Source organism: Henckelia pumila, chromosome 1 (assembly GCF_033568475.1).
Source record: "Henckelia pumila isolate YLH828 chromosome 1, ASM3356847v2, whole genome shotgun sequence".
In the NCBI taxonomy this organism is placed as follows: domain Eukaryota; kingdom Viridiplantae; phylum Streptophyta; class Magnoliopsida; order Lamiales; family Gesneriaceae; genus Henckelia; species Henckelia pumila.
The window spans coordinates 149,162,684-149,188,026 of record NC_133120.1 but is presented as its reverse complement, the minus strand read 5'-3'; the positions used below and the strand labels follow the sequence as shown (position 1 = coordinate 149,188,026).

General features: G+C 35.9%; 2 protein-coding genes across 2 annotated transcripts; one reads left to right on the top strand and one right to left on the bottom strand.

Annotated features, from left to right (window-relative positions):
- Window positions 1-720: 720 nt before the first annotated feature.
- LOC140874200 (uncharacterized) lies at window positions 721-2,586 on the bottom strand. The gene has a single exon (XM_073277482.1). It carries the CDS (start codon window positions 2,584-2,586, stop codon window positions 721-723), a length of 1,866 nt encoding a protein of 621 aa, XP_073133583.1.
- Window positions 2,587-17,934: 15,348 nt separating this feature from the next.
- LOC140874199 (uncharacterized) lies at window positions 17,935-19,308 on the top strand. Its single transcript, XM_073277481.1, has one exon. The coding sequence runs from the start codon at window positions 17,935-17,937 to the stop codon at window positions 19,306-19,308; it is 1,374 nt and encodes a 457-aa protein (XP_073133582.1).
- The last annotated feature ends 6,035 nt before the right edge of the window (window positions 19,309-25,343 follow it).

Genomic DNA, 25,343 nt, shown 5'->3' with positions numbered 1-25,343 from the left:
AAAGACAGCAGATATTGACAGATCAAAGAAGTGCAGAACTAAGTATTAATGCCATAACTTACATTATGTAGGGAAATACTTCTCCAGTATTTTCCAGCACTGTCAAATGTGCTTGTAGCATATCACTTTGTCGCACTGTCATTGGTGTGTTACATGCTAAGAAGCCAGGAACGTTTGAATTGGGGTCTCGGATTGATTGAGGGATCCCAACAGGATCAACTTCATTGAGGTATTCAGAACAAAACTCAATTGCTTCTTCTGCTGAATATCTCTGAACAATGCAACCTTCAGGATGTTTTCGACTGCCAACATAACTCTTAAACACTTTCATGCATCTTTCGAATGGATACATCCACCGGAAGCAAACAGGTCCACATAATCGGACTTCTCGAACAAGATGGACTGTTAAGTGCACCATAACATCAAAGAAAGAAGGGGGAAAATACTGCTCCAATAAGCACAGCATAACAACCAAGTCAGATTGCAGCTTATCTAACTTGGCTACATCTATAACCTTACTACAAATATCTTTGAAGAAGAAGCAAAATCTTATGATGGCGTATCTAACATGTTTTGGCAGCGCATCACGTATGAGTATTGGCAGGAAATGCTGCATTAGAACATGACAATCATGAGATTTCAAACCAGACAACTTCAGCTCAGACATGGACACAAGATTCTTCATGTTCGATGAGTAACCTTCTGGAACTTTTATATCCATTAACGACTGGCACACTTGTAACTTCTCTTTTTTGTGAATGAGCATGCACTAGGAGGAAGATATGTTTTTTTCTCTCCAAATTCAGGTCTCAATTCAGGCCTAACTCCCATTTGAAGCATGTCCAACCTAGCTGCCACATTGTCCTTAGTTTTTCCTTTAACATTCATCAAAGTATTAATGAGGGACTCAAAAACATTCTTCTCGATATGCATCACATCGAGACAATGTCTAACATGCAGGTGTTTCCAATAAGGAAGATTGAAAAAAATTGACTTTTTCTTCCAACATTTTCTGAAATCTGTTGCTCCTAAATCCTTTTCATCTGTACTGCCTTCCACATTATTCTCCTTCTCCTTCTTTCTCTTTTTACCTTTCACACTGATCTTCTTTCCAAACTCACACTTTATGTTCGAAAGCTTGTCATATAAGGTAACCCCAGATAATGGTGTAGGTGTATCTCCATCTTCTTCTACGCCATTGAACTCCTTAGTCTGCCTCCGATAGGGATGAAACCTTGGTAAGAATCTTCTATGACCAAAAAATGACATTTTCCTCCCATTTTCCAAATGCTTTGCATAAGTATTTTCTCCGCATACTGGACATGCAAAATAACCATGTGTAGTACATCCACTAAGGTTACCATAGGCTGGAAAGTCATTGATGGCCCATAATAAAACTGCTTTAAGAGTGAAAAACTGTTTTCGATAAGCATCATAGACACCATCAACTCCTTCCCACAATCGTTGCAAATCTTCAACTAGGACATCAAGGTAGACATCTATATCGTTACCTGGCTGTTTAGGTCCAGAAATGAGCATAGTTAACATTATGAATTTCCTCTTCATGCACATGTTTGGAGGCAGATTATATGTGGCCAACATGACTGGCCAGCAGCTGTACCAACTACTAAGGTTGCTATGGGGATTAATGCCATCAGCTGCAAGTGCTAAGCGAAGATTTCTTGGCTCACTTTCAAAGTCGGGCCACATATGATCAACCAACCTCCAACATGGTGAATCAGACGGATGACGTAACTGACCAGCAACTCTTGTGGTTTCTTTATGCCAAGTTAAATTTTTTGAGGTCTCTAAAGATTTATACATACGTTTGAATCTTGGTATGGGGGGAAAATACCACATCACCTTGGCAGGAACACCTTTCTTCTCAATGTTCTTCTTGTTTAGCTTCCAACGCGACAAGCCACATTTAGGGCAACTTACACAGTCTTTATATTGTTTTCTATAAAGGATGCAATCATTGGAACAAGCATGGATCTTTTCATGGCTCAACGACAAACAACTCAATGTCTTTTTTGCATCATACGTTGAAGATGGCATATTGTGATTATCTGGTAGCATATCCCCAAAATCTGTTAATAGATCTGAAAATAGAGCATCACTCATCCCATGCCTGGCTTTGGTATTGTACAGTTTCACTAGTGCACTCAACTTTGTGTAACGCTTACATCCATTGTACAATGGTTTCTCTGCGTCCTCCAAAAACTTCACAAATTCTTCTGGATTTTCTGTGTAGTTCTCGTATGCTGCCTCACACATATTAGTTGTTTCAAAGTCTTTGTGATAATCATCAGTTGGATCCTGGTTGGTACTCCAATTTACTCTATCATTTTCGGCAGACTCGCCATGCCAAATCCAATTAACATAATTTTGACTAAAACCATGAAAAAAAAGATGCTCTCGAATCGATGTAGCCGGTCCTTTTTTCAGATTTATACATTTGCAACAAGGACAATGAATGAAATTGGGGTCAACGTGGAGATTTTGCAAACAACTGCTGATGAACTGTTCAACACCCTCCTGATACTGTTTGGATCTTCTATCCGAGCGAATCCAAGATTTATCCATAATTCACAACTTATCTTCAACAAACAATTAAATTTATGAAATTTATATATAATAACAAATACTAAAAGATTAATATACAAGAATCATGAATGATTTCCACTTCAAGCACTAGTTACTTGGTTTTTAAAAACCAAAGGGATTTTTTTAAAAATCATTGTGACTCCAAAAATCAATGCTAATTTTAGGAATAGTTCCAGAAAAAAATTTTAAATTCAAATATGACCGAGCCAAGCTCTAATACAGTAAACTATTTTCAAAATCAAGAATGAATACTTTTGGTTTCAAAGTAAAAACGGGAAATTAATTTTACTATTGAACAGAAATAAAAAATATAATATGCAAAATATTAATTTATTTAAACAAAAAATGACAAATAACTTAATTTTTCAAGCACAAAGGCTAGGAAATTAATTTAGCAGTCTTATCGAGCACAATTACAAGCATAAGAAATGAAATTCCCAATGCGAACAATGAATCATCATATAATCAAAATATTGTAAGCACATGGAGAAAATATGCGACCAGGTTTAATTTCAAAGCACATTAAACGTCCACTGAAGCAGAAAAAGTTCAAAAAATACCTGCTTTTGTTGCGGCTAGAGCTAGGATGCTACTTTCAAGTTCAGCTTGTGTCTGAAAAGTAGCTGCAGCAAAATCAATAACACATGCTATAGTTTTTAGCTCATTGTGAGTGAAAGAAAACTACCAAATGCTTTATCATTGCCCTACTGGTGTATAGAGTATAAACCAACACAATATCACAATTATTTTCTTTGTGCATCTCGAATCCTCTTTGAAATTGATACATGTTGAAAGGAATAACATGCCATATTGAGTAAACCTACGTTTCACAAGGGAAAATTGCATCTTTTTTAAATCAAGTAAGTTAATAGGAGGAAATTAAATAATGTACGACACAATTTGAATCAACAAAATATAATAAGTACTGTTTGTATGTTTACGCGAGGGGAAATAATAAATACTTGTCAAATTGTTGCTGAAGCAACAGAAGCTATAGTGCAGGAAAACCAAAAAAAAATACACCAGATGGAGTGGTAACTAACAGAACAGTAGATTGTTTAGCAAAGAAAGCAACATAAAATAAATTACTAGCATTATATTGTCGAATGATTCAGGCATGTCCAGTGTTGGATCCAACACTCCAAAGACCAAACGAATTGATAGGTAACTTTTTTTCAGTGTTTCCTCCATTCAAACTGTCATCTACTCAGTATCAATTTCCCATTATATTTTGCATCAAACCCTTACATGTTACTTAACTTGTCCCCAAGCCCCTACATGAAAAACTCTCTAACCAAAGACCAAAGCTGCTTCTAACCACAATGGCATAGAATATACTCACGTAAAAAATGTTGTTACTTGAAATAGCAACTCGCACAAATTATTTGACATCATTCCCAAGCTACTGTGTGACACAACAACTCATGCATTCTGAACAACTGAAGCTAAGCGCTTTAAGAAATAGCAGAATTATGAAAACTATGATGTGGCGACTAACTCAAAGTCATTTCCTTTAAGAAAAAAGGCTAACATTTGACATTTCTATATTTTCAAAACACCTAAAGCAGCTCTAGTACCACAATATGCTTTATAATTTTCAATGTTCAAGGTACATATTTGTGGAAACCACTCAAGAAAAAAAATACCTGCATTTTAAAGTAAAAACCCAAACCAAAACAAAATCTAGCCTACAGAATGTTTAAAAAACCAAATTCCTCCACAGATAAACTATATTTACACACACACACACACACACACACACCACATACAACACTCCTCTATATGCGCAAGCATAACTATATAGATAGAGTATCACAATAACACAGCTAACACAAATGGAACAGAGAGACGATGAATCAAATCAAAACCTGAATTACTAAAGAATTTTTTTTAACGGGAACAAAGCTTAAAGAACACATTTGCTCGCGGGCCTAAACACAGAGATATATAGGGTTCGTCCTTTGACAAGAAAAACTAAATATGTATGATGATTAACCTTGCACTTCAAAGATTTAACTAAATGGTCGTTTCTCATACGGTGGAAAAGAAGTTGGGCCGTGAGAAGGATTTTAATCAAAACGAAATTAATGATGGCTAATATTTAAGTTGAATGAATCAATAGAGAAGGATTTTGTTCGGCAAAAAAGGTTCAGAGATAGAAAAGAAAACATACTTTCTGCACTGAAATCTTCCAAAACATGTAAAACATAAATTGAAAAAAAAAATAGAGAGATTAAGACCTTTTTCTTTCGAAATAGGGTGTTGGCGTCGGTTCCCGGCAGTGGTTGATGGGGGGCGGCTGAAGAAGAAAGGGATCGAGCAGCTAGCTAGCTAGGTTTTCTTTCCCACAACGAAGAAGAAAGGGGATCGGATCGTGTGTTGTTTTTCACAAGTGTTGAGTAAAAATATCCGTTTATTTTTTACTTCATCAATTATAATAAAAATATTAATTTTTTTACTTATTACTTCAGCAATTATAGTGTGCCGAAGTAAAATACTGTCCAAAATAATTAGTGAAGCCCGCGTTTTTCAAGTACCGAAGTAAAAGGTGTGTTTTTACTTCATCCTGGTTAGTACCGAAGTATATTGTTACCTTTTACTTCGTATTTACTAATTGACGAAGTAAAAACTAACGAAGTAAAAGCCCATTTTTCTACTAGTGAAAGGTGCCATCCCAATACTAGTGTGATAGCTGTTGTTGTAAGCGAACTCGATCAACGGCAAATGATCCTGCCAGGCTGAACCAAAATCCATGACGCACGCTCTAAGCATATCCTCTAACGTACGGATAGTGCGCTCTGACTGACCATCAGTCTCCGGATGATAGGCTGTACTCAAACTGAGAGTAGTACCCATCGCACGTTGAACACTCCCCCAGAATCTAGAAGTAAACCTGGGGTCCCGATCGCTGACAATGCTCACAGGCACTCCATGAAGTCGAACGATCTCCTGAATGTACATCCGTGCCATGCGATCCACAGAGTACTCTCGGCTATAGGCAATGAAATGTGCTGAATTGGTGAGTCGGTCCACCATAACCCAGATAGCATCACAGTTCCTCAGGGATAACGGCAAATGGGTCACAAAGTCCATTGTGATAAACTCCCATTTCCATTCAGGAATAGGCAGACTGTGAAGCAATCCTCCAGGTCGTCGGTGCTCTGCCTTGACCTGTTGACATACCAAACATCTCGAAACAAACTGATAAACACTGCGTTTCATTACCTTCCACCAGAAACGAGTACGAAGATCCTTGTACATCTTGTTGCTCCCAGGATGAATACTCAACTTAGTGCGATGTGCCTGAGACAAAATCTCCTCTCGCAACTCTTCATCCTGTGGAATCACAAGCCTACCAGACAAACACAGAAAGCCATCTGACTGATAATGAAATCCAGACGAGATACCCTCGTTAGCTAGACGAGCTAAATGTTGGGTCTTCGAATCAGAAATCTGAGCATCTCGGATCCTCGAATACAAGGCTGGCTCAGATAATATTGCAAACATCTGGATACTCTGCATACCTTTCTTATGCTTGAAGGTATAACCTGAAGTACAACAATCACTGATCGCACTAGACATCGAACAAGTCTGAAGTGCGGATAGTCGCACCTTGCGACTCAAAGCATCAGCGGTGAGATTAGCAGCTCCCGGATGGTACTTAATCTCGTAATCATAGTCCTTAAGCAAGTCCATCCAACGTCTTTGTCTCATGTTCAACTCCGCCTGAGTGAACAAATACTTGAGACTCTTATGGTCGGTGAAGATCTCAAATTTCTCGCCATACAGATAATGACGCCAGATCTTCAAAGCGAACACAATGGCTGCTAACTCCAAATCATGGACTGGGTAGTTGTCCTCGTGAAGCTTCAGCTGTCTAGAAGCGTATGCGATCACATGCCCATTCTGAGTCAGGACACAACCTAACCCCTGAAGAGAAGCATCTGTGTAAACTACATACCCTCCAGATCCTGACGGTAATGCCAACACCGGCGCAGAAGTCAATCGCCGTCGAAGCTCACAGAAATTATCCTCGCACTCGGAGGACCACTCGAAATCCACACCCTTGCGGGTAAGTTGCATCAACGGTCGAGCTAACTGAGAGAAGTTCAGAATGAAGCGACGATAATACCCTGCTAGCCAAGAAAACTACGGATCTCAGCAACTGTCGTCGGACGCGACCAATTAAGTACCGCTTCAATCTTGCTTGGATCAACAGAAATCCCCTCCCTGGATATGATATGGCCAAGAAAGACCACTCTATCCATCCAGAACTCACACTTGCTCAGCTTGGCGTACAATTGCTCATCTCGAAGAGTCTGTAGTACCAACCGCAAGTGAGAAACATGCTCTTCCATATTACGTGAATACACCAAGATGTCGTCAATGAAGACCACGACAAACTTGTCCAAGTATTCCCTGAAGACACGGTTCATCAAATCCATGAATAAAGCCAGCGCATTAGTCAAACCAAATGGCATCACTAGGAACTCGTAATGCCCATAGCGAGTACGGAATGCAGTCTTGGCTACGTCCTGATCACGGACTCTCAACTGATGATACCCAGATCTCAAGTCAATCTTGGAGTAAACTGATGTGCCCTGCAGCTGGTCAAACAAGTCATCAATACGAGGCAACGGATACTTGTTCTTCACAGTGACTCGATTCAGCTGCCGATAGTCAATGCACAGCCGCATCGACCCATCCTTCTTCTTCACGAAGAGAACAGGAGCTCCCCAAGGAGATACACTAGGACGAATGTACCCCTTGTCCAAAAGATCCAGTAGCTGATTCTTCAACTCACGCATCTCTGACGCAGCCAGACAATACGGTGCTCTAGAAATAGGCGAAGTACCCGGCATCAACTCTATGCCAAACTCGACTTCCCTAGCAGGAGGAAAACCCGGAATCTCATCAGGAAATACATCTGGAAATTCATCTACAACAGGAATGCTCTCTATCCCAATACTCTCAGCGGACAAATCAACTGCATAGATAAGGTAGCCTTCCCCGCCAGACTCTAGAGCTCGACAGGTTCTCAAAGCTGATACCAAAGGCATCGGGGGTCGCGCTCCCTCACCATAGAAAAACCAACTCTCACTCCCCTCTGGATGAAAGCGTACTAATCTCTGATAGCAGTCCACTGAAGCTCGATAGGTAGTCAACATATCTATTCCCAGAATGCAATCAAAGTCGTCCATCGCCAGGACCATGAGATTCGCTAACAGAATGTTCCCTTCGAACTCTAAAGGGCAACCCATCACTAGACGCTTAGCCAAAGCAGATTGGCCCATCGGAGTAGAAACAGACATCACTACGTCTAGTGCAATGCATGGTAACTTATGCCTCTTAACAAAACGTGCAGAAATGAAGGAATGAGATGCACCAGTGTCAATAAGTACAAGAGCAGGTATACCATAAAGCAGAAATGTACCTGCGATGACTTTCTCATTCTCCTCCACAGCCTGATCATGTCTCAGGGCAAACACCTGGCCAGAAGCTCGTGGCCTCAAATGAGAACTCCCAGCAGACTGTCCCTCCGACCTCTGCTGAACGGTGGCCTGAGAACCCGATCCTGAACCAGAACCAGAACCGCCTCCCCCAGACAGTGGACAATCTCTCCGGATATGACCAGTCTCTCCACAACGGAAACAAGCTCCAGAAGCTCTGCGGCACTTGTCGGATGGATGGTTCTTCCCACAGTGATCACACTTGTCCTTCTTACCGAAACGGGCAACACCTCCAGAACCAGAGGAAGAAGAAGTAGATCCAGACTTCTTGAAAGTTTGGGCACGGGGACCCAAAGAACTAGCAGGCCTCGACTGAGGGAAGGACCTGTTCCACCGAATGCTGTCCTCCGCCTGGTGACAACGGCTCACCAAACCCTCGTAGGACATGTCATCGCCAACCGCCACACGGTCATGGATCTCAGGGTTAAGGCCCTGAAGGAACAGATTATACTTCATCTCTGAGCTATCAGCAATCTCGGGGCAATAGGATAGCAGATCAAAGAACCTCTGCTGATACTCGTCGATAGACATGGCTGTGTCGCAGACTCAGTAGCTCGCCTGCCTTTGACTGACGGAGTGCAGGAGGAAAATATCGCTTTTGGAAAGCTGTGCGGAACTCGGCCCAGGTGGCCACTCCTCTCGCCGCAACAAAAGGTGCAGAAGTAAACCTCCACCACCTGCGCGCACGCCCATCCAGAAGATAGCCCTTCTGCTCCTCGGTGCATTGGAAATTCTGAAAAGTCGTCTCCATGCGGTCTAACCAGTTCTCCGCATCCTCCGGAGACTCACCTCCAACTAAGGGTTTAGGACCCATAGCTAAGAATCGACGCACAGTGAAACGCTCGTCGTCATGATGACGATGACGCCGTTCTCGACGAGGCTCCCGATCGGCATCACCCCAATGCCCACCAACACTGCCATGAGAACTCCGGTCGTCATGATTTGCCATCTACAAAAATACCTCAAGATGAGACTAAATCCCAAGAATTCTTTTGCATGCTTTGATACTATAAATGTAGTGACCCTTACCCGGATCACCTACTAAACAGAACTTATGCATGCAATTAACTTAATTAAACAGATATCAGAATAAAACTACGGAAACCATAAACAATATACAATCCCAAGTAAAGGAATCTGTAATTTATCCAATAATATACAACAAAATCGAATAGCTGTATAAACCCAAACAACAGTAGTAAAACCTAGACGAAGCTCCAGCTGGCCAACCACTGACTAGCCCCTCCTGGATCCACCCTCCTCGTCCAATCGCAAACCTGCCTCATGGAATAGGGTGTCCAGAAAATACAGAGTACGAGACGTGAGCATAAAATGCTCAGTACGAGAGTATGAGTATACATGCATGCAAAGTGAACTCCCTATAGACTCGAGGTCAAGGATCAGATAACAGAGACAGACCGGGCCCTGGTATGTAGCACGTTGTGCCGTCGCTTCAGGAGGTGGCTCCCATACCGAGATAACCGTGGATACGCCGGACCCAAATCGATGGAAGTCTATCCACTAACAGGATAGGGTACAACCCTACTAACAGACATCTCGAAAGAGATACAGCAATATGCAAATGAATGCAGCATAATATCATGGCATATAAATCATGCAGTCACATAATACATGCATACTCAGTCAGGATATCTCGAACAGTACTTTCGTACCTCAAAATAGTGCAAGCTCTACCAACTCTAGGTCCACGCCTATAGTCTGCTCTATACTGCCAAATGATACTACTATCATTAAAGTGCTCTAAAAGCCTTAACTAAGCTATTGCATACTCCCAAATATTTATAGGAAGCAAAAGCTATACCTTCGTTCGTCGTTAGCCCTTTGATGTTGATGCCTCCAGAACTTGGGCACAACTCCGCTACGACTACCGAACGCCTCGCCGACCTCCAGACCAAGCCTAAGAAGACTAGAACAGCTCCAAAAGGACTAGAATGGAAAGGAGAACTCGGAATTGGCAAATGAAAGTGAAGCCTCGGCCTTCTATTTATAGACAACGATCGGAACTTCCAATCCTTGATCGGAACGTCCGAACCTCGATCGGAATGTTCGATCCTGCCATCGGAGCTTCCGAAGATCCTGATCTGCCACGTGTCAAAATATCACTTGTTGACTCCGGATAGGGGTGATCAGAGCTTCCGGTCCTGATCGGAGCTTCCGATCCTGTTCGGAGCTTCCGATCCTGATCGGAGCTTCCGAACTCTACCCAAGTAATTATGATTAATTCCTTAATTATTGATTTTGGTTACGGGCTACTACATTATTCCACCAGAAGGGAATTGTTCATTTTTATTCTTGTGTAGAATGACCTCAGAAAAACTCTTTTGTTGAGAGAAAACATCACATTTTAAATGTTGCTCGAACCCTTCTATTTAAATCAAACTTACCCCTCGTTTATTGGGGAGATTGTGTTCCTACGGCGGTTTATCTAATCAATCGCACACCTTATAATGTTCTTGCACACAAAACAACCTTTGAATTGTTATATCAAAAAAGTTCGTCATATTCAAACTTGAAATTTTTTGGGTGTTTTTGTTATGCATCAACTCTTCCTTCCTCTCGAGACAAATTTTCTTCTCGAGCTATTAAGTCTGTTTTCATGGGTTATCCACCTGGTTATAAGGGTTTTAATTTGTTGAATTTAGAAACAAATGAACTTTTCATCTCCAGGGATGTAATCTTTCATGATGATTCTTTTCCTTTCAAGGATACGTCTTCATCTTTATCATCTTCAAATTCTTTTTTGAACATCTCCTACCTACCAATACTTCTCCTTCTCTCCAATCATCTACTCCAGATAATGTACAACAATGCACTTGATCTCGGCGTACTGTTACTGCACCACATCACTTACGTGATTATCATTGTTATATTGTTGCCTCTCCTATTCCATATTCTAATGCTCATCCTTTGTGTTCTTATCTTTCCTCTCATATGTTGTCTCCTTCTTATCGTGCTTTTGTGTATGATATTTATTCTATCATTGAACCAGAGAACTATTCTCAAGCTGTTGTTATTCCTGAATGGAGATATGATATGACTGAGGAACTTAGAGATTTAGAATTCAATGGTACTTGGTCCATAGTTCCCCTGCCCTCGAGAAAATCTGTTATTGGATGTCGTTGGGTATAGAAGGAGAAATTTTTTTGCTGATGGTTCTTTGCAACGCTATAAAGCCCATTTGGTTTCAAAATGGTACATGCAACATGAAGGTATTGATAACACTGAGACCTTTTCTCCTATTGTTAAACTTGTTACAGTTAAGGTGTTTCTTGTTAACCGCTAGGGGCTGGTTTTTGTTGCAGCTTGATATTAACAATGCCTTCCTTCACGGTGATTTATCGGAGGAAGTCTACATGTCTCTACGTCTGGGGTATTGTCGAATTCTCTGCTACTTTATTGAGCATTGTTTTTTCCAATCTCATGCAGATAATTAATTTTTTTCTAAGGACATGAGGATGTATCTTTGTTGCTTTATTGGTGTATGTTGATGAGATGGTGATTTCCACCAACAGTGAGAAATAAGCAAAAGAATTAAAAGAGTATCTTAATAACAAGTTTCGTTTAAAGGACTTGGGAGAATTGAAGTATTTCTTGGGACTCGAAGTTTCTAGGTCTCCAAGTGGTATATTAATTTGTCAAATAAACTATGCACTAAAGCAGGTTTTCTAGTTAACACAAAACTTACTCATGATGATAGAGATTGAATATCTGATTCCTTTGCCTATAGAAGGTTGATTGGTCGCTTGTTATATCTCACAATTACTCGTCCTGATTTGACTTATGTGGTAAATAAATTGAGTCATTTTGTTTCACAACCGAGGACTCATCACATGGAAGCAGCGTTGAATGTTCTGAGATATATTAAAGGAACGATTGGTCAGGGCTTATTATATAAGAGCAAGTCTGATCTTAAACTTAAGTTCTTCTCAGATGTAGATTGGGGAGCGCGTTTAGATACACGAATATCAGTTACTAGGTTTTGTGTTTTTCTTGGTGAATCCATGATCTCATGGCGATCAAAGAAGCAGCTAACTGTTTCAAGATCTTCTTCATAGGCTGAATACAGGTATATGGCAGCATCTACATGCGAACTAATGTGAATTAGATCTCTTCTTGAAGATTTTTGCGTGCAAGGTGATGAACTAACAATGCTATTTTGTGATATTCAAGCAGCCATACACATTGGATCTAATCCCGTCTTGCATGAACGAACAAAACACATCGACATTGATTGTCACATTGTGCGAGAACAAGTGCAAGAGGGGGTTGTAAAATTGATGTATGTGTCATCGAATTGCAGCTCTCCAACTTATTTACCAAGCCTTTATTGTCATCACGGTTCAGAGTTCTTCTGTCCAAGATGGGAGTGCACAATATACACTCTCATCTTGAGGGTGAGTATTAGAATTGAGAAGTAAATTGTAGCTTATGTGTACTAGCTTAGTCAGCAAGATTTCCTACTCATCATATTAGTTGGCACTAGTATAAATAGGTCACAGCCTTCCTCTACTCTGTAATTTTGAATTCTTATTAACCGACAATATATCAATGTTTGCTCGGTTCTTCTTCAATGAATCAAATTTATTTTCCAATAGATACAATAAATGGAGAAGAGGACGGAGGCATAGAATCTTATCCAAACCCGACTTATTGTCATCCCTTATAAATAATTAAATAAGGTATATACCAAACTCATTTTTCTCGTAATGGACGAAAATTAATCAGAATAGTCTGCCAAGAGAAGAAAGGGAATTCAACTCAAGGAAAAGGGGAAAAAAGGAATTGGATTCAAAATGGTAAGAAAAATGTTGAGAAATAGGAATAATCATCAGAAAAATCCGGAAAAGTTCCATAACACTCCATCTTCACCTAGAAATCCTTTAGTAACAGAGGTGTAACAAAATCTCCGACCAAATATGTCCGAAAAATTTGAATCCATGAAGGATATTGAGCATCCCAAACTTAGAGAATACAACTCGAGTTAATTCTTTTGAGCCTTTATTTCTCATATTTCTTAAACGACTTTTTTTCGCCCAACAGATAAAAATGGTTTAAAATGTTGTTTATTATGGTTATATGCCCAACCGATTTTCCACAAAGTCGGTAGAAAGACTGTTTTTGACGATTAAAACTATGGATTTAAGTTTACCAATTTAAATATAAATATGTATTTGGTTCATTTAACTTTTACAATAACTTTTACACTCTAGCCACTCTTGATAAATTGAATCAGGTATATTTTTTTGCTTGGTGCAAAGTCTGGTGTTGTACATGGGCTTATTTTGTGGATTTTGCGTGTCTCTGATAAGTGATGATAATTATGCGATGAGACATGAAAGATTAAATTTTTATTTCATGAACTTGAGGTTTCTTAGGGAAAAAAAGAGGATGACTTTTTTTAGACGACCTGGAACTTCATTGAACTTGATGTTTTCTTGAGAAAAATAACAGGATGACATTTTTATGTTTATGGGGTGGTCGTACATGGCGATTGGTGAAAAAGAAAAGACAATATCAGTTTGAGGTATTTCACATGATTTGGTAGGGGATGGTAATTAAATTATGTTGACTTTTACCTTTAAATTTTTTTAATCATATCGATGTTTTGAATAACATTTTTACCCTTATAAATCATATAATTATTTGTCAAAAAAGTGCTCTTAACATGTTTTATAAATATGGATAAGAAGACTTCAAAAAAATTACCAAATATCATGATACAAACTTTCATTCTTATCTCCACGTGGATTTTATTATTCATTTTGATTAGGTAATTATCTCCCACTATCCTCACATATTCATTTTAACAAACAACCCGATATTCTTTCCCCTTATCCCTCCCCTCATTTCTCAATGGCTGCAGCATTCTGGAGGTATATTTTCCACATTCCATCAATTAAACAAGACAAACACGGTGAGAAACTCTCTTCTTTCATACTCGTTGTAGAGATTGTTTCTTTTTCATTATCATTATATGTTAATTCTCAGATTCTCTGAGTTGTGTTGATTTTTTAGATGCCAATTGTTTTTGTTTCATTTCTTTCTGCAATTAATGTTCGTATTATTGGTGTTTTTTTTCCTGATAAATTTATTTTATATCGAACAACCATTTTCAAATAATATCCCCAAAATGATAGGTTCCAAAAATATATTAAAAAAATTAAAAATTGGTCAATCAATTTAAGAATGGTCCAAAATTCTAAGGTTAAACTATTTTTTTCATTATTTGTTTTATTCATCATTTGCAAGTGAAAAACAAATACTATATATATTTTAAAATTTATTTTTAATACTATCTTATATTTAAGTTTGTTTCATGTGCTTTGTTAAATTCTAGCACATGAATGTAATTCTTTTTTCTGCTGTTCCTTGCTCATTTCACTACATTATAAAAATTTCGTGACGTTTTATCCATAATTTTCGTTCTCACTTATTTTCTAAATATCTTCACATCTCGGTTTATTTATACCAATATAGCTTCAATGGCTTCTTCTCGCCCACACACTACTGCTTCTGCTAATCCGAGTGATAATCATAAATGTCAATTAAACACTGCGCTTCAACGATTAAGAAGACAATCAATGACAGAAGAACGACGACAAGAACTTCTTTCCCGCCGCCGGTCAAACTACCAACAAAGAAGATATGGGAATGAGCGCATAACATCTCCTCCTGAATCGGTCTTGAATGTCTCTAATGTTACTTCCAATTCGCTCGATATCGACTTTACTATATTAGTCATTTTTTATGTTATCTATTTTCATTTTCATTATCATTAGATAACATTATAATGAAATACAAAAGAAGAAATTGTGGGATTGGGCTTTATGGAATCTTTAGATGTCTCAGCTTTGGCAAATGCAATTTTAATATAATCTTCTGTTTCTGTGTTTGGTGATTGGGATTGTGCTGGGTTTTCTTGAAAATTTGAGATGATGATGATGAATTGGAGGGGGTTAAGGCTGAGATTCTGATGTTTCTGGTTGGGAAGAACTCGAATTGAATGGACACCACATGAGTATCAAAGCTCCTTGAATCATGCTTCAATATTGGTCAATTTGTTTATTTATTCCATTTTCTCCATATATTAATTCACTATATTAATCATTAATGATGGTATCTATTTTAATTTCCATTATCTGTTTTAATTCGTTTATTTATTAATTTTTTACATGTATTAATTCACTATATTAGTCATTTTCATTTACAGAAGGAGAAAATGGCATTTCTCGGTGACGTGAACAACGAAGACTGTTAGACAGACAAAGACGACATTCAATGACTAATGATCAAAGGATTATATATCTGGCACAACGAAAAGATGCTTATCGGAGGAGAACCCGACCTTCTACATCTTCTCATGGAGGTGAAAGATTTTAAACTATATTAGTTAAGGAACATTTTTTTCCCGGATATTTTTCTGTACTTATGAAATACTTTAGAATATTTATGTTTTTTTTCAAAAAATTGCATTACATAATTCAATTTAAAATTGTATATTATTTTAAATTCGTACCAATATGGAATTTTTTTGTCCAATATTTCAATTTCGTAGCAATCTGAAATTTTCTTCTCAATCTTATTTCCTATAAAGATTAGTTATTTATTATTTCATTAAAATTAATACTTTTAAATTATAAACTTATGTCTTTCACCATAGCTAATTATATGATAATTTATTTTAAAAAATTATATATTCGTGATAGGTAAATTGGAACAAATTATATATTTATTTCACATTCTAAAATATATACAAATTTTTATGTATACACGAAGGTGAAAGATTTTTACTCTATATATAGTTAAGGAAATTTTTTTAAGGTTACTTTTCTGCACTTATGAAACATTTTAGAATATATATATATATTTTATAAAAATTGCATTATATAATTCAGTTTAAAATTGTATATTATTCAAATTTGTACCAATATGGAATTATTTTGAGCAACATTTCAATTTCGTTTCAATATGGAAATTTTCATAGCATTATATCAATTTCGTAACAATCCGAAAATTTTATTTTCAATCTTATTTTCTATAAAAATTACTGATTTCTATTTCATTAAATAATATACTTTCAAAATGGAAAATTATGCCTTTCAACATAGCTAATTATATGGTAATTTATTTTAAAATATATATTCAAAATTCTTATACTTATTCATATTTCTAATTTATAATTTCGTTCATTTATAATTTATGTGATATGTAAATTTTAACTAATTTTAAAAATAATTTTATCTTCTCTTTTAAAACTACATACAAATTATATATTTATTTCTAATTTTTAAATATATATACATCTTTTTTTTTTTGCATAATAATTTACATATATTTTTCATACAAGGTAATGATGATACCATGATTCAGCAAATTTGCCACGTGCAACCGATACCTTATCAGAGTTTAACATCAAATTTTCACCGAGGAAGTACAAGCACATGTGAACAACCCACAAATAATGGTCCTCAAGGTATTTCAAGCATTCATTATATTAATCGATATTATATTTTGTATAATATTTCTTCTACAAATTTTAATTCATAAAATTCAAAAAAATTTGAATTCTAAAATTTTTTATAACAACCTTATCTGCATTTATAAATTATAATTTTATATTTTATTAATTTATACCTTTTATTTAAACATAGCATTATATTTATTTTTTATATGTTCATATATTTAATCACACCGTATAATTTTACAATCTATTAATTCTTTTTATTAATTCAAAATATATGACTATTTAATTGCATTTCAATAAATAAATTTAAATATTAAAAAATACGTGGATTTTTAATAACAAACAAATTAACATACAAATTGATATTGAGCAAAAAATTCCTTAATTTGATTTTTTAAAAACCTATCACCAAAAATCTTTAAAATTCCAACAATTATGATCCTCGAATTTTTTATGAATAATTATGAATAATGCTTTAAATATGTTTTTCATACAAGGTACTGATGACACCGTGATTCAGCAAATGTCTCACGTACAACCGATATCATATCAGAGTTTAACATCAAATACATTTACCGAATGAGCATTTAATCCGTTTCAATCCAGATCAATCCTTAGGCGATATACTTGCAGACGAAGACAATTCGAAGACTATGCTTATTGAATTTTTCAAAATGAATTCTAATCCTTCCATGGTTGAGAAGTACTTATATCGTGATTTCCCACAATATTATGCGTGGATACAATCTGGAAAAAATTGGATTCGTCGACGAAGCCAAAATAAAGTTGTAGGAAGGATATATGTTGTTTCACCATCTGAAGGCGACAGGTTCTACCTTCGTATACTTTTGAACCATGTTAAAGGGTCAAGTTCTTTTGAGGAACTGAGGAAAGTAAATGGGATTACATCTACAACATTCAAAGAGGCAGCTGAAATGAGAGGTCTTCTCCAACAAGATGATTATATTCGTCAATGTTTGCAGGAAGCATGCTCTTCTAACATGTCATCTTCACTATGTTGTTTGTGTCCATATTGGTCTTTTGCCAACCAACAGGAGTTAGAGAACTTTGGGATGAGTTTAATCTATATATGTCTGAAGATTATGGTAGATCTATTTCAGAAAATAGTTTATTCATCACAAATAAATTGCTTCTTGAGATACGAAGATTGTTGCATCAATATAAAAAAAATTGGATGACTTTGATTTGCCACCAATAAGTATCGACTTTTTAGGAGATTTCCCACTACCGAGAATAATCGAGGAAGAGCTCTCGATTGAAATACCTGAAGGAGATTTGAGATCTATCGACCATTTAAATGCACATCAAAAGATGGCTTTTGATACTATAATGAAAAGTATTATGCGCAATCACTCAAACATTTTCTTCATTAATGGTCCAGGTGGGACTGGTAAAACTTTTCTTTATCGATCAATTCTGGCACAGTTACGAAAAAATGGTAAAATTGCAATTGCAGTAGCAACTTTTGGAATTGCTGCAACATTGTTACATGGTGGTAGGACTGCACATTCACGCCTCCAAATACCACTAAGATCGACGGCATCAACACTTTGCAAGATTAACAAGCAGTCAGATCTTGCTGAGTTAATAAGACGTGCAACAACTGTGGTATGGGATGAGGCTCCAATGACAAATCGTTATGCTTTTGAAGCTATCAGTCAAACTTTCCAAGATATAATGGATAACCAATTTCCATTTGGAGGAAAGACTATTATTTTTTGTGGTGACTTTAGGCAAGTATTACCGGTTGTTAAACAAGGATCAATGCGAGATCAAATTGCTGCCAGCATTTCAAGGTCGTCGTTTTGGAATTCAGTGAAGATATTACACTTGCAACAAAATATGAGATCTGACCAAGATATTGAGTTCTCACAATTTCTTTTACGTGTTGGTGATGGTTTAGAAGAAACTGTAGGTGGTAATTTTATAAAGTTGCCGAATTCGATGATCATACCATGGGAAAGTGAAAATTCAATTCAGCAATTGATTGATTTTGTTTTTCCAGATATGACAGACCATGTACATGATGCAAATTACATGGTTGACATAGCTATTATCAATACAAAAAATGTAGATGTTGATGCAATCAATGAAATTCTCATTTTAAAATTTCTCGGAGAAGAAAAAGTATACACATCTTGGGACTCTGTAGAAGATGATAACATCAATCTTTTCCAAGAAGAGTTTTTGAATTCTCTTTGTCTGAGTGGTTTGCTACTACATCGAATCACATTGAAAGTAGGATGTCCAATTATGCTCCTAAGGAATGTTGCACCGGAACTCGGACTCTACAATGGAACAAGATTAATATGCCACAATCTTGGGAGGAACTTCATAGATGCAAAAATCATAACAGGTCCTCACAAGGGTACACGATATTTTCTTCATCGAATGCCTATGAAAAGTGAAGAAAATTCAGGACTGCCATTTGAACTGACACGCAGACAATACCCCGTAAGATTAAGTTTTTCTCTTACCATAAACAAGGCACAAGGTCAAACAATACCAAATATTTGTATTTTCCTGCGTAATCATGTGTTTAATCATGGTCAACTGTATGTCGCACTTTCTAGAGGAGTTTCTCAAAGATCAACAAAAATTTTAGTAAAAGATGGGAAGTTACAAAATCGATCAGGGGTGTACACCAAAAACGTAGTGTACAGAGGCATAATGCTACCAAATTGATGAGAAAAACATGAATGTGAGATATCATTTTTTTTTTCCTAATATCTTTAAAAAAATCTATTTATTAATTTGTACAACTCATTTTTTTTTTTTTTGAATAGCAGGCGATGTCGTAAAACTCAAGATGCAGTTCAACACTGATGCGACAAGAAATATTCAGTTCATGCATGTGGATGCTATTACAAGATATATATCAACAAAATGTATTGCGGTTGAATGCTATGTTGCATATGGTATATTTTAATTAATTGTTATTTTAATTCTAATTACGTATAATTTTATAAATAAGTCTCATCTAACATTGACTTTGATAAGCCTACAAGGAAGCGGATTATTGGTTTGGGCTGAAAAATCACAATTGGAATGAAGATAATTGACTTTAGACGTTTGATTTTAAAAAAAAATTGAAAACTTAAGAGACATACGTAAGAAAATTTACTATACAACCTATCTTTTTTTATTTAACGTAGAAAGTTATGATTATATTTTTTTAATTTATTTTATAGTATGAAGAGAATTTGTTGGATTGAAGGATGGGATATAACAAAGGTATGACAACATATACTCTTTAAGATTTTATTGATGCAGTGTGTTTAATGTCTATTTAAGTTTTACAATTTTTGTTCCCGTTAATTTTAAAGAAAGGCATAGCGAAACGAAGACAAATAGAAGAAAAAAAAATTGTTCAGGTACATATGATGTAACGCCCCAAATTTATATTAATTGAGTTTAATTGAGATAATCAGAGATTACAGAGTTCGAGAGCCGACTTGATTTTGATCGGGGTCCAATTTTGCAAATTTCAGAATTTTCAGGGACTAAAATGCAAAATTGGGATTTGTTAGATATTTATAAGGGTTTTGACTTTTCCTCCTCCACTCCTTCTCCTTCCTCTCTCTCTCGTCTCTCTCTCCCTCCATTGAAGCTTGGGAAACACTTCTTCAAGCTTTCAGATTGCACCCCGAGCTCGATCCATCCGTTGGAATTTAATTCTGAAGGCAGATTAGCGATCACGGCAACGAGAGCTCCGTTGTAGCGTAAGTTTTTCTTCGATCGGACACTTTCCATTTTTTGGATGTTGTTAGAATCGGCTGAGTTTCGAGTATGTTGTTCTTGGCAGAGTTCTGATCGTTTATTCTCAGTCGGTTTTGAGTTTGAGCGTCGTTCGGAATTGTTATGATTTTTGGAAGATTATTCAAAATTTGGGTTTTGGAGATTTGTTGGGTTTGAGCCATTTTGGTTGTGTTGATATTATTTTGAGCTCTTTGTATTGATTAACTGTTGTCTGTGGTTTTGGATTGATCAGAATATAGTTGTTATGCCGCCGGTTTGAGTTTTGGACTTTAGTTCGGTTTGAATTGTTGAGCCAAGTCTTCGATTGAGTTGTATGTTTATCTCGAGCCTTTATTACTTCTTTTACAGATTGTTTTTAGGCCGTTGGGTTGTGAGGGTGCAGAAGTTGGATCGTTCTGAAGATTGGAGCCGGTATAGTATTAAAATATTAACACCTGTAAGAATATTAAAATATTATTCCTTAAAGACAATTTTCAAACTTTATCTCCCACCACAAACTCGACATCCTCAAAAACCAAGCATTTTCCTAAGTGAGAATCAAATTAATTGTGGGACCATAAAAATTTTACCCCTTAGATCTTTAAGAATCACTTTAATCAACTTTGTTAAGGATATATGCTGCAGTCATTAGTGTTTGTCCATAAATGAGATATAAAAGTCATATCTAAAATAATCATCTATGAACAATATAAATTATTGTTGATCATTCCAAAAAACCATATGGAAGGCCCTCAAATATCCATATTTATAAGTTCATAGACATCCAAATTCTTGTTGACTTCAGATCTCCTTTAATTTGTTTGTTTTCCCTTTATACATTTAAATCAAATATCAAAATATGTTAAATTTAAAGGATTGAGAATTTCGTCATACATAAGTTTCTTTATTCTCCATCCGGATAATATCTCATGTTACAACGTAACTGAATTCTCATTTACTTATTTTTATCTTTGAGTCTTGTAAACTTAATTGCAAGGGCTCATTAAATGAAACAATTGTATCAACCAACCAATTTTGAATCATGAAACAACCAAAATTTTCATTTCCAAATGAGCAAGATAAACCGAATTTGCCCAAAATAGAAATAAAAATTATTCCGTCTGAAAGTCGGTACAATAAATGTTTCATTCAGATTCAAATAAAACTCAGGTTTTAACAATAATATAAAATTTTCAATTATTTCAACTTTAACTGTTTTGCCATTGTACACTGATGAATCTTTCATCATCATTTGAACTTTAGCAATAATAATAACCCCGCATAGACACACTGATGATGACATCAAAATGTATCCATCAGATGTGACATCAAAGATAAATTAACCTTAAAACAAACCAAATTTAGAAACTTTATTTTCATGAGCCTTTTAGCTCTACAAAAGAAACAATATTATTTTCCGATTAACTCGGTTTATTTTGTTGTTTCTTTTGAAGTGCTATATCTGCAGCTTACTTTATCCTTAATCATTTATCTTTATACCTCATTGAAAGTGAAGTTGTCAAGAACGTACAAAATTCACCCTTTCATTCTTGACAAACCTCATTTTCAATATTCTTAAGGTGATTCTTAACTGTAGTTATATCTCTTCGACATATTGCCCTAATGATTCCTAAATGACTACATTAATGATCATCAAACATGCAATTTAATTTCTCATACATTTCTATCTCACTCCTTTCAAAAGAGGTACTCTAGTTCATAAAGGTATACTTGAATCAATCTTTATTGCATTGTCTTTGATCATTATTCCAAAAAACTATCAAGATGTTAACTTTTTCATAACTGGAAGTAACGATAATCTTTGAAAGTCAGAATAAAGTTGATGCAGACAGTAAAACTAGCAGAAATATTCAAATAATAACTGAACAGAAAATTATCAATAAATTAAATATGCTCACAAAAATGCCCCAAATAAGTAGTATTAAATTCAAATAAAGGCAATCCCCATCTCAAGATACCGGGCACTCCATTAATATTTCATCTTTGGACAAAATATTAACTTGTAAATGATATCTTGGTGTAGTAATCAAATACTGATCATAAGAACATATCAAATAATAAACCTTCCTTTGGGCCGATTTATTATTCATATGTAAAACCAAATAATAATCACATATTTATTACCACAACTGCACATGTAATTCTGTTAAATAATAACCTTCCTTTGGGCCGATTAATTATTTACATAAGGTACATGTACAAAATATTTTATATTTCAAAACAAATTAATTTCCACAATAGAGGTCACTTTGGCGACATATTGCTTCAATCAATTTATTCCAAAATATATATACCTTAACTATTCCTTTATTCAAATTTAATATCAAATAAAATTGACCCTTTTCTTAAAAAATAAATTTTAAGTATTTTGGTCAAATTTAATTATTTAACCATTGATCGTAAGATCAATGCCGACTGGTGGGAAAATCAGGCAATTTACTGGTCATGGGTGATCTTTTCGGGTTGAATTCCCGTATATTCAAAAATTAACTGACCCATGTATATTGACCCGATAAACTTAATCCATAAAAAAATAATCAATTAATTCAAATAATGCAAACCTAATAAGGGATACCGAAAATTGATAGTAAATAAATGTCAAATAATAATTTTCCTTTGGGCCGATTATTATTCACATGAAAACCGAATAACTATCACAATTTTACCCTTATTTAAACATATATCTAATAATATTAAATATTAATCTTCCTTTGGGCCGATTAATACTCATAAAAATTACATATACAAAACTTTTTATATTTTAAAATAAATTGATTTTAATCAACTAATTTTAAAAATATATAAAAATAACCTTATAATTATTTGAATAATTGAAAATTTAAACCTTAAGCCAAATTATCCTTAAAACCCAAAATAAAATGGGTTTATAACCGAATTAAACTTTATCCAAAAATATGTGATGGGTCAAAAATTTTCCTAAATCTGAAAAATACAATAAAAAATAAAAAAAAAAAAAATTTTAAATTTTCGAATTTTCGAAAATTAAGAAAAATAGGAAACCCTAACCATCACCTTCCTCAACTCCTTGCCGCCGCCGCCGCCGCCGCCTCTACTCCTGCCAATCACCACCGACCGATGACAGTCCACAGCGAGACGACCACAACTGCACCATCACCGGTCCCGATTGCCCAGAAACTGCCGGAATTACGTCCAATATCCATCGAAGCTCGCGACCAAACCATGCGCGACTGAGGCTTCGAAATCGGACGATTGTGCGACTGAATCCGGCAAGGTATCTGCACTATCTGAGGCGCCTTAAGGTGGGCAACAAAACGCCTCATGTATCGCCGCCGGAAACGGCCTGAAAGCCGGCCGATTAGGGCGATTTTCCGGCGGCCCTAACCCTAATTCGAACAAAATCGAATTTTTCCAGTTTTTTTTTAATCCGAAAATAAAAAAAAATAAAATAAATAAATTCTGGACTGAAAAATTCGAATTTGATTCGAACACTTAATTCTCTGTTTTTTATTAAACCAAATCAAATATAAATCGTATCCCAATGATTTAAACATGAGTGGCTCTGATACCACTTGTTAGGGAAAAATTCCCACATAAATTTAAACCCAGAATCATCATGATAAATCATTAAGATTAAATACTGTAAACTGAAGCGGAAGCGTACCTTAATTCTTAACAATTGATACCGATGTAGACCTACATGGTTTGGCCTTCCAGATCAACACGATTTGTCTTGAGAGTTCTTTCAGTTCTCTCACGCTCTCTATCTATCGATGGGAATAGAATAGAATGACTGTGTCGATTAGACGTCGTGTGATCTGGGGACCATAACCCTATATTTATATTTTGGGATTCTATTTAAGCCCATCAATCAAATAGAAAAGCCCACTAGTATCTACACATTAAAGGTCACACCCTATTAGATACATTAAAGCCCAAATAAACCGAAATCTTATTTAGATCACTTTTATGGGCTAACTTTATTTGACAGTCACAACACATAATTATTTACATATAAGCCCAGCGTTGGATTTATGATCCAACATCGAATTCTTACCGTATGAAGTAGATACGAGGGAGTATTTGAATGAGTTTATTGTTGTTGTTTCCAGGTTTGGAGCATCGACGTCTTGAGAAGAGGTATAAGATGACTTAGACTGGAAATGGAACGAGTGACTCGAATCCGACTTGATTCGAGTGTTTCAGAAAAATCACATACTTGCATGTTAATTGATTTACTTGAATTTATTGAATGAGTTATGATTTGCATTGCATTCATATTGAGCCAATGGATTTTATTCATTTTAAGTTAGACGTTCTGAGAACTATAGTAGGGGGCATTGGCAGGCGATTTACTGCAATGACCGACTTAACTCTATATAGTTGCTTCAGAGTCTAGAGGATTGGAATATTCACTATCCACCTCGAAGGGAGAGTCGGTGTGATTTGTGCGATATTTTATCCTCGGGATCCCAATAAGAGGAAGAGAATAACCGGAGTACCTTTAGATTATCCAGACTTGATAATCCCGGATTTTGAAGTCATGCATATCCTTTTAATTCCGCATTTGAATGGATTTCGTATGTATATCTTGAGTTGTTATATTATGTGGAAGTTGATGCATATCATGTTGTGATATGTTTATGGGAGATTTCATGTTAGTCTCTTTTACTGAGAATTTTATTCTCACCGAATTATCCGGCTGTTGTCTTATCTTTGTATGTGTGCTTGGAAACAGTTGGGGCAGGACCGAGTCAAAGATCGCATGGATAGGTGGTCGAGTTGATAGAGTGAGGTCTTGGTGTTTTAGAAGTCGAATTGTAATTCGAACTCGATTTGTATTTTGGATTGTAAACTTAGATTGAAAGCATGTTCTATTAGTTGGATTAGATGTATAACTTTATAACTATCTTGTGTTGTAATATGCATGTTGAATGTGTTGATGCATGTTTTATTTTGAAGTATTGAATGGCTTGAATGGA

What these genes read in the sequence shown, in the direction of transcription:
- LOC140874199 (XM_073277481.1), top strand. Translation starts at nt 17,935, where the DNA reads ATGGCTTTTGATACTATAATGAAAAGTATTATGCGCAATCACTCAAAC.
- LOC140874200 (XM_073277482.1), bottom strand. Translation starts at nt 2,586, where the DNA reads ATGGATAAATCTTGGATTCGCTCGGATAGAAGATCCAAACAGTATCAG.